General features: G+C 39.4%; 1 protein-coding gene across 4 annotated transcripts; it reads right to left on the bottom strand.

Moving 5' to 3' along the window:
* Positions 1-1,843: 1,843 nt before the first annotated feature.
* LOC100547387 (transmembrane protein 180-like) lies at positions 1,844-10,898 on the bottom strand. 4 transcript variants are annotated; one of them, XM_010719443.3, is made up of 6 exons: positions 10,277-10,898; positions 8,479-8,658; positions 7,035-7,769; positions 4,739-4,893; positions 3,203-3,286; positions 1,844-2,309 (listed from the first exon to the last, which is right to left on the bottom strand). In XM_010719443.3, exons 2-6 carry the CDS (start codon positions 8,629-8,631, stop codon positions 2,162-2,164), a joined length of 1,275 nt encoding a protein of 424 aa, XP_010717745.1. In that variant the 5' UTR covers positions 8,632-8,658; positions 10,277-10,898; the 3' UTR covers positions 1,844-2,161. The 4 variants fall into 4 exon arrangements, with proteins under 4 accessions (XP_010717745.1, XP_019476273.1, XP_019476275.1 ...); XM_019620728.2 differs by having other exon boundaries at positions 8,479-10,898; XM_019620730.2 differs by having other exon boundaries at positions 4,739-4,814; positions 7,601-7,769; positions 8,479-10,898.
* Between the last annotated feature and the right edge of the window lie 6 nt (positions 10,899-10,904).

The raw sequence follows: 10,904 nt of genomic DNA, 5'->3' as shown, positions 1-10,904 counted from the left end.
ATCAAGCCAGAGGGGATGGGTAATAGTTGATGACACAATATGGAGTAAAAAAAAAACAAACACAAAAACAGGCAACTACAACCACTCTGTCTACAAACTGTTCCTCAAATTTTAAGGATAAAAAACAAAAAGCAAAAATAACTCCGAAACTAACTTCCACTACAAAATGCTTAACTTATGTGGAGCTACAGCATCCCCTAAGAATGTGGCATAATTAATATATTAATGTATAATGTATTCAGAATCACAGAACTCGATTCCTCCTAAAGAAGAAGGCATTACTGATATCTAAGACACTCTCATTGAGGCAGAACTGAATACTGGCACAGGTAAGTAAAAAGGAGGTGATGCTGATGGTCAGCTGAAAGGTTTTGGTATGGAGGAAGAGTAGAACAGACTAGATCTCTGAAATGCTTGGATAAGTGAGCATATAACAACCAGCCCAGAAAGTTATATTTTGTAATATTTTCATTTATTCTTCCCCAGAGAGGTTACAGGATTTGTGAGCTAGTTGGCAGAAAAGTCCAATTACTAAGATCAAACTGGGATGGCTAGATTTGGAGTTCAGGGCTGATGTGCATGTATGCATTGATATATACAGAGAATGCATGCAGACTGCTTTATGCCTAAGAAATTATTTTTGAGGGGATAGGTATGATGATAGACAGTACATTTGTGGTGTTCTTTGAATCTCAGCTTTGTACCTGTTCCTTGCACTTAACTAAATAAATCAAATTTCAACATCGTTCAATAGAAAAATACAGATTTCAGAGAGTGAGCAATCAAAGTATTTCGACTCTATGGTCAATAAACGTATTGTTCTTGTAGACCAAACTCTACTTATTGGGCAAAAAATAAGAACACTGTGATTTTGAATCTATCCACAAAGGCATCATTCCTCTGACTAAATTGGATCAGATCTGCAGTTTTCATGTTTCAAATCTGAACTTCACTGAACCTTCCAGATTAATATATTCAGCCCTCTCGCAATCCAACATCCACTCAGTCACATCACTCTTCAGCAAAAATCAGTAATCTAATTTGACATTATAATGAGACTTGTGTCCTCTTCACAACTTCTCTCTGGCTGGCTATCTACAGAATTAAAATCAAAGGAACTGTTCTCAGTCTTAAACTTAAGCCTACTTTATGTCAGGATGCTTTTCAGAAGACCACCTGTTGTCCTTTTATGCTGTACTTTCCTCCTTTTTTTTCATTTTAGAAAATTCCTCAAATATGAAACATTTTCCCAGCAGTAAAGGACACAAAATCAGCCTCTTCTCCTTGAAGACCTATCTCCACATAAGTCTGTTATACAATTGTCTTCTATGCATTTTTTTAGCTTCTCTAAATTCTGTGTAGAAAGTTATATAGTTCCTAGGATATCTATGTTGTTCTTTCAAGCAAATCCCAATCAGACTGATTTTTGCCTTTTAGTCCTGACTCCAGTTATTCTTCATGATGTCACTTCTTCTTGTTGGTCATAAAAGTCTATGACCTTTTTAGAGTAAACCCTGATAATTTGTTTTTATAAAAGCCCATGCATTTATAATGTGTTAGCTAGCAACCACAGCTCTATGCTCCGTATTAAGGTCTCCAGGGAAAGCAGTGAAATCATTAGCATTAGAATGGTAAGTAGTATTGAAGTCAAAATGATACTCCTCCTTGATGGAAATTCCCTCCCTCCAGTGATTAAACTGCTTTCTCTCTCTCACAAAAAAAAAAACAAAACAAAAAACCCACCAAACCAGCCCTATTAAGATTATACATTTAAGGAAATGGACTTACGAGATAGCAAAATACAGCAGCCAGGATTGCATCTATCTTAATAAGAAGCATTTGGTAATCTCAAACATTGCTTTTTATTTTTCACAGAGAACCAAAAATGGTTAAATATTGCAACGTATCCTTTTCCCCCCCCCTCAAAATTAGGTAGGTATCCTCAAATGTATTGCTTGATAGAAGGTTTATTCGTAAAAAACAAATAAACAAAACCAACAAACTAGAAAACATTTCTATTTCTACCTAACAACAAAATAATACCACACAGAAAACTGTTTCTGAAGTGCAGCTGATGGAAACTAACAGCAGACTAATGTGTTTTTTATATGACAGGATTATTTCCCTTTAGTTTCTCTGATTTAAAGTATCCCTTTTGAACTCACCTTGGATCATGCTGAGCAACTTCATTATTCAAGTTCTCATAACCAAATTGATTCAGTATTGTAACCACAAGCATTGGAGCCAAAGACTGAGCAGGCTTGGTAAATAAAGCATTGGTACCAAAAACCATAGAGGAAAGCGGTGATCTAGGTATTTCAGAAAATAAAAATACACAATTACAACAGTGATACTTTAAATCCTGTTAATGTGCAAACGCTAGCTTTGTCTTTCGTACATTTCATACACTGACCAGCTATCATAACAGAATTTCATTTTCTGTGGAAATAAAAGGTAAAAAACCTCTGGGCTCCAAACAACTTGGCCCCAGTTCTGAAATGACTTGCACTCAAGTTCAACTGTTAGCTCTGAAAGCTAACCTGAACAGCGCACGGAAAATTAGTTACACTTTAAGAATACACTTGTGAGGCCAAAAAAGAAAGTGCTGCACCAGTTGTCACCTTTGAGGGTGAAGTCCTTTAATACCCTTTCACCAAGATTGAATCTGCACTAATACAATCATTGATGGAACCAGCAGGAAGTTATTTGCACTTTGATATAAATCCCAGAGATCTATCAATTGTCGTACTCAAGGTCTCGGCAGGTTTTATCTTGGATTTCTTTTCAGAGAGATAACAACAGCCACTTACACTTTGAAATTTGCACCGTGAGTAGCACAGGTTAAACTTTCTAAACTCTTTTTCTGTGTCAGTAAGGTGACAGTGGATGCACTGGATTACAAAATAATTCGGTTTAAGCTGACGTGAATAAACACACAAAAAAAACCATGAAGAACTTGGAGTATACAACATGCAATTAAAACTAGAAACCGCCTAATAAACTGTTCAAATTACTCTGCTGAAATAACTGCAGGAAACTTCATTCAAGTTCTTTATTTGTGCTAAGTTGTTCTGACAGGACGTACTTCTGTGACAAGCACCCAGATCACTTCCTGCCTTCACTTTAACATCAGCTAATTTACTGAAGAGTAGCATGGTAAATATACAGCATCTTTCAAGAAAAGCAGTTAAGACCGACATACCTTCGCTTGTGCTTGATTAAATCTGCATCAACAATATCAGCCAAAGGCAAATTGAACAAACTAAACGAAGCTTGTACAATTACCCTACGGGAAAACAAAACATTTTTTTAAAAACACATTTTCATAATAAAAAATGGTAATTGATGCCTAATTTGACATGCAAGCAACACACCAACCACACTCACAGTCCTGCAAGCACACAAAGCTGCCACTAAAACACAGCAATATGTCTTGAAACAAACTCTGAAAGCACTGTTAGATCTGTTTTAATTGTGAAGTAGAAATCGATAGGCATACCTAAAAGGGGTTTTTTCACCCCTTCTTTTTCCTGGACACTGATGAAAAAGTCATAAATACTTGCTTGATGTTATCACCAAATATTATTTAAAATGACATGAAGAGAAGAAACGCTAAAGAAGAAAGAAAAACTGCAAATTTCCTCTTGAAGTCTGAGAACAACTGGAGAGGACTGGAAAGATTAGATGTAAGACAAACTTCAAAGTAGAATGAGAACAGTAAAAAAAAAAAAAACTTATATGTATTCCTAAACACATTCACATTTTGCATACATACATACATATGTATGTTCATACATACAGAAATCTGATCTTAGTAAAACTGCTGAACTGAAACTATATTCAAATAATAGAATTTCTTCATTTCACTACATTTTGGCTGTGATTAGCTCGTACTTACAAGAGGCTATGAACAATTAGCACTTTAAAGAACCTATAGGTACCTTATAAGATTTTCCTGTGGAAATCCAAATATATCTTCATCATTTAAAGTACGCAGGTAATGAAATGCAATTTATTGGCCACACAGCTCAGTGTTACAGTAGCCCATGAAATACTGAAAATGAGAATGAAAACAAGGGGAAAAAAAAGGGTAGGAAAGAACACGTAGAAATGCAGCAATGTAACAGGAAACAAAGAGAGAAAAACGAACTGATGTATACAAGCTGGTCTTCATTTTTAATTAAATTTTTTGCATATGTAATAATATACTTCCTCAATGCAAGTTCTATTTCTTGGCATATTCCCCCACTATCACTGAAAATGCGACTTAGTACTCGTTATCTAATGGATACTTGACTTATTGGCACTTGTTCTGCAGTGCAACCCACAAGTGTTCATTCAGTACCAAATGAGGTCTGAGGCTCTCCAGCAAACAGTCTGAAGAGTTTCTCTACCAAGATCTCTGTCTCTGTGGTTGAAAAGTGGTTCTGCTTCTCTTGAATCTGAATTTGTCTCATGTTAAAACAGAGATACGGCTGGAGGAATTTGGCTGCAAACCTTAGTTACTTTTCATGGATTTGGGTTTTTTGTGTTGCTTTGTTTTTTCTTTGGTTGGATTTTAAGAAGAAATTAAAAGCTGAAGTGAAAGCTGAGAGAAGTTTTCAGTTTCCTGACAGATGAAACAGACCAGAAAGAAAAAAAAAAGCAGAGTTAAAATTTTTATGCTACAGAAACAGGTGTCCACTCTGTTGAAATTATTTAACTGGTATGTATGAAAAAAAGAAGGGTACTTACTTACATGTTTATTGTCAGATAAAATGCCAAGAGATAATAATGCCCTGGTCCTAGAACAAACATGACAGCGGCGGCTACTCCTTCAAAGTAAAAGGAAAACAAGATGATTCTGTAATAACCAAACTTCTTCAACGAAGCATGACTGAGAAGAACAAGGCACTGAAAAGAAATACAAATATATGAGGCAAAGACATAGTACAATATTTCAGCAGTAGGGAGACCTTTCAAGGACAGAAAGACACAAATAAATCATTACTACACATCAAAGGAGGAGGAAAAAAGCTCCCTAAAAAACATAAAAACAAATAAAATAAAAACATAAGAATTGAACAAAGGGAAATATGGAAATATCTAGTGGATCATTCTCTGTTAGCCTTACCAGGTATGAATGGTCCTGTCACTCCAGCTAGATAAGAACTGTCACGTCCCCAGGAAAGTCCTACTCCCCACACTGCCTAACTATTATTTAATGCCCACATTAACAGAGAGGGAAAACAAATCTGGGAAGTTGGTATAGTAAGAAGATCTGATTGTAAGAAACTAAACATATTGTCCCCCAAGGCTGTTCTCTGGTTTTTGCAGAATTGTGCTTATATGATGCATTCGAAGATGTTAAGTGTGTTATTGTAAGAACCATGATCTCCTCTGAGAAAAGGGAAGCACCATTTAGAAATCCCTTATTACCTGCAGATTTCTAAAACAGCATGTTTCTAAGAAAAACAGTAACTTAGTAATGCTTTACATTTAGATTTGTTTCAGCAACAGGCTGACCCTGAAAGGCAGGTTTTACTCTCTGCACCCACTGCTACAAGGAACCTAAGACAGAAGCCCATCTCAGCACAGACCTCTGCAGCATCCTGTAAGAAGGTGCTTTGTTTTACAGGGGTTGGGTGCTCTTCCAGTAAGTGAAGCTCAGGACATTGCCACCAGAGAATTCTCTTATTATATCTTGAACTCACAGGGACAAAACCTGAGAGAAATAAGGTCACGGCACATACTATGGTTCAGTGACCGCCGAGACAAAGAGTCTCTGGGGAGCAGAGAGAAATGCATCTTCTGAAAGACTGCTTCACACTGTCACAATGATTTCACCAACACCGGTGACTGCTGTATCTTGAGTGTATTTTAGCTCTCCTTACTTCTGAAGTTTCTGATTTACTTTCAAAGTTCGTACTTGTTTGAGCTATAGAGAAAAAAAAGAAACCCTAAAACCTGTAAAAATTACAGTTGGGATGATTAATATTCAGTTTATAGAACAGGAAAGGTATGCTTAAGATTCTGAGAGAAAAAAGTCAGTGACTCCATGCCATACATGCAAAAGCCAAAAAAGCAACCGAAATAGAACTGTGAATTCCAACTGCTCCTTCTTCGAAGTTCTTCCTACAGGAAAGCATTACAACTTAAAGAACATTAATTTTCAGAAATTCCCAGCACCGTCGGTACCTGTGCTGGAAGTCTACATTCTCAGCTTTAGAGAAATCCAGCAAGTAAACACAAGGAAAAATTTTAAAAATCCAGTGCACGATGTTAGAAGGGAAGAAACAACAATTTTTTTATTCACTGCAGACAAGAGTGTTTGCACTCTGTGGGACACATTTTTGCTGCTTTTCTTTTGCCCACACATTACTACTGGTTTGGGCTCCCCTTTCTTTTACATTTAATTCCTCCTACTCCATCCCTGCTGGAAACATCTTTCCCCATACCCAGTGTACACAGCTGATAAAGACAGCAAACAACAAAACAAATGGGAATGTATTGCTCTCCAAAAGCAGCGTTTTGTTTTGTTCCTATGACTGAGATACGTACTTCAACAATGCTCTTAATACCTAATACTTTTTCCAATGCTTTGTGCAGTTTGTTTCAAAAATTTACCAAAGAAGAGATTATTCTTTCATCGTATATTGCAAATCAAAATCAAAGAGAAAAGTACACCAAATTCTACATCTTTTGCTTGAAAAAACTTTTTACCTTGGCCACATTTTTCTTCAGTTACACTTAGGTGTTATGAATCCTGTAGGACTCGCTGTATGCTCACATTTCACCTTCTTGTAAAACGATTTTCTACTGGCCTGCCTGCTTGTCCCTTCTCACTAACCCAGCCTTTCACCCGGTTAGACTGTACCTATGGGTACTCTCTTCTTTTAGAGCATTGGTGAACTAGATTTGCTTCTCAGTATGGCCAATTGTTCGTGTAGGATACAGCATTCTTTCAACAAGCAGTGTGAACAGATACCTTCATCTAACGAGGACAGACAAAACACATTCCTGTATTCTGAAATTCAAAACATGATCCTGCCTACCTGAGGACAAATGAAGCCTGCTCCATACATGATGCTTCTTATAGAAGAAGAAAGGACATCCTGAGGAATGAGATTATCCGCAAAGATCATCATAAAATTGTTGCAGAAGGCTAAGTGGAAAACTTGGAAGAAGTTCATAGTAACAAAAAATAAAAAGTTTTTCTCTGTCATAATCTGTTTGGTTAATGAGATCACCGAGGACCAGGAGAGAGCTCTGTCACCATTGCCTCGATCAGCATTCTCGGCAGGAATTCCTCTCTGCTCATACTGACTGGTACTGTATTTGCCTGTGTAATACATACAAGCTGTTGCTAATGCTGCAATCAAAACAGCAAAAGCCTGAAAATAAGCAAAATTTTCCATATTATCTGATATCAGGCCACAAAAGAGAACGCTTGTTGATCCGATTAATGTTGCTACTTGGTTGTATTTTATAAGCTGAAGCCTGCTTTCATGTCTTGTTGAAATTTCTGCAAAGAGCGCGCACTGTGCGAGCAGCACAAAGGTAAGCAAACCATCAAAAGCACATAATGCAACAATGAGGTGGAGCCCACTCAGCCAGTCACCTTCTTCATAATGTCTCCAAGGAAACCAAGGAAGCAAAAAGGCCAACGCGTATAGCGGAGCTCCGTACAGAATTGAAAACTGGCGTCTGGAGCAGCATGGCAATTGGGAGTTGTCTTGAATATAGCCAAAAAGTGGATCATTAATGGCGTTCCATATCATAAATACAACCTGGGACAAACAACACAACTGATCAGTAGTGTGAGTTCCCTGCAGAGGTTATACAAGTAAGAAGTAATAAACACCATATTTATTTAAAGAATCTCTACTTAAAGAATAAGAGACGAAAAGAGCAAAAACAGACTTGGGACCAAATTATCAAAAGTATTTAAAGGTTTACAGCAATTATGAAATAGAATAAAAAAGAAAGCGTAAGTAGGCAGTGCCCAATGCCAGGTGAACCCCCGTGGCTACAACCTCACTCCTCTGAGAGCTCCTACCTTGCCCACTCATTGCAAGTGATGCAGAACATGAGCCAGCTAGAATTTACAGCAGGAGCTGCACACCCAGCTAAGGACTTGCAGAACTGGGGCAGTATTTAAGTACTTGAACAATCCATAGGAAAGCACTAGTCAAAAATGTACCTCTGGAGCTGAGATGCAAGATTAGTTCAAAAGACTACTTCAAGCTAATCTTCCCAGCAATTAAAGTTTAAGATTTTTGTCTGCAGATTGTAAACAGTGTGTTTCACTTGTACATATACTTGCATATGCAATAACAAAACTTAAAAGGAAGGTACTGTATAACCATTTGCTTTGCATTCAAAAGGAATTAATAAGTAAAAAAATACCACCACAAAACAAACCAAAAAACTTCACCTTTGTTACAATATCACAGATGCAAACACACCACGAAAACCAACGCATCCATTGTACAATACCTGTGCTTGATGAAACGCTACTTCTGAAATTCTGTATTGGTTTAGGAAAAGCTTGACGTAGTAGAAATTAAAGATACTGTTCATCATTCCAGCACCCAACGTGGTCATGGAATACGCCAGAGCATTGGGGTGGACTTCCAAAGCCAACTTCATCTTCCCAACTGCATGAGCCTCTTCCTCCTCAAGGTACAAGAAAGAATTATAATAGTTGGTTAAATAATCTTCCAAAGTCAAATGATGTGGAAGATTCATATCAGAGGTATAGAATTGGTTTCTAGTGGGAAAATCTCCACATCCTCACTTCCTCGTTGTAAGACATTGAGCACAAAACCACACAGGTGCAAAATAGCAATTCAGTGACATTTCTAAACCTCATCAGTGAAAAGTCAATAGAACAGGTAGACCAAATTTTAAGAGAATAATTTCTGCACTGTGCACATCAAAATTAGCTGTTGCAAAGACTAATTCTGGCGCAGAGGTCAAAGTAATTGCGCACACTTTACATCTTGCTAGCTACGTAGTTTTAAAGCTACGAAGCTCTGTGCAGGAATGAAGTGAGTCAGCCCACAGCCCTACACGTTCCATTGCTGTGAATGTCAAAATGCAGCAAACATTTGGATGAGCATTCCTTTCAAAACAAAGTTTTGGGTTCGTATTTTTAAATGCTAATAGTTAACAAACATGGAAGCAATACTTACACCTAATAAACAAATCAGACATGAACAGAAACTACACAGTCACCCGAACACTTTTTAACAGTCTAAACATTTTCATACTAGAGGAGACAGCATGTAAACAAAATCCAGAAAGTGACTCATACAGAGCAGAACAGCATTAAAGTATGTCCAAATAACAGAGATTCTTTAATGCAGAGCTCTCTGATAAATCAAACAGAGCTTCAGCCAACAGCTCTCTAAGTTGCTGACTTCCTCCACGTGTCTCCAGCAAGTAACTGAAGTATGAGTGCTGCAAAGCACCCCATGGAGACAGCCAGCTCCAGGGAACCCCCACCTTCTAAAGCAAAGACTCTCTTTATGGTTCTCAACCAGAGTTGATTCCAGAACCTCAATACAAAAACATTTCTCTCGGGTCACTCTTTCTAACCGAGGCTTTATCCATCTTAACATCTCTTTGAGAGGAGCTATTTGCCATTCCTTTGGAGGCACTTCAGGCTCACATTTCAGCCTTAATATGTGGTAACTGCAGAGCTGCACAACCTGCTGCCAGCAGTGCACCCCTTCCTCCTCCGCACCACGTTAACAATTTTATCCAACATGCAATCTTCAAACAGCCATCCAAAGGTCATTGATTTGTAAGAACATGACTCAATTTTCAGATAACTGAGTGTGACTTGTCATGCATGTCATCAAATTCATTTTTCACAGAATTTTCCATTTCCAGGTGATTACGCTTTGCACCTCTGTAACAAGTTTGGTGTCATAAACTGAACTGAGAAACTATGTTATTGAAAAGATGCCCACATGAAATGTTTATGCTTAATAAGAGGGATATCAAAAACTGTGAAAGGTGATTATCAATAAGCTTCATGTTCCTTTTAAAACCGTGTATCCACATCTTCAGAAATACACTTAATGATGTCGGTGCGAGACCTCGGGGCTTTTGGAAAACCACAGTCTAGATGTAACCCTGTTAGTGTGGGGAACCGCGGGCCTCTCCCTCGGATTCCACGAGCACTGAGATAAACACTCAGCATTAACATTCTCTAGTCGTACTTGACTCAGTTCCTTCCTACGCACAAATAAGAAAGATATTGCTCCCGTCGCTCCAAAAAACTTACAAGTATAATTTCTTCTACAACAGCCTCCTAACAATGCGCCGACCCGCCTCCAGCGCCATGACTCAGTGCAGCACAGGATCTGACACGGCTCCTATGCTAATGCTACGTCTGCTCCCGCGCCTCGCGTGTGAATCGCCTCGGTGAGAAGCTGAGGTTCCACGCTTCCCTTCCCAGAGATGCGTTCTTTAATTGTACAACAATGAAACACGCGTGAGCCTCTCGCACAGCCGTGAGTCACGGAGCGCAGCGGCCGCACCACCTCTTGTGGCAGCTCCTCACGGCAGCGCAGCGCTGAGGGCAGAGCAAAGAACCGGCGCTTCTCGAGTCCTCAGGGGGAGCCCTGAGGGGAAACACCACTGAAAGGAAACCCCGCGGAGGACAGACGCACGCGGAGCTCCTGGGGCTCCCGAACCTGCGGGTATCCCGGCCCCGGGCACGCCGCGCTGCCGCCCGCTCAGAGCCGCCTGGCGCTGAGGGGCGCGGCTCTCCGCCTTGCGGAGCGGACAGCGAGCGGCAGATGTATCCGCGGGGACGGTGCCCTCCGCTCCGCTCCACACCCCGGCACAGAACCCTCCCCCCGGGCGGGAAGGTGGTGAGGGGCTGCGCGCGTGGAGAGTGGAGACCGGGC

This window comes from Meleagris gallopavo, chromosome 16 (genome assembly GCF_000146605.3).
Source record: "Meleagris gallopavo isolate NT-WF06-2002-E0010 breed Aviagen turkey brand Nicholas breeding stock chromosome 16, Turkey_5.1, whole genome shotgun sequence".
Lineage (NCBI taxonomy): Eukaryota > Metazoa > Chordata > Aves > Galliformes > Phasianidae > Meleagris > Meleagris gallopavo.
The sequence above is the reverse complement of the archived record's forward strand: the minus strand, read 5'-3'. Positions and strand labels throughout refer to the sequence as shown.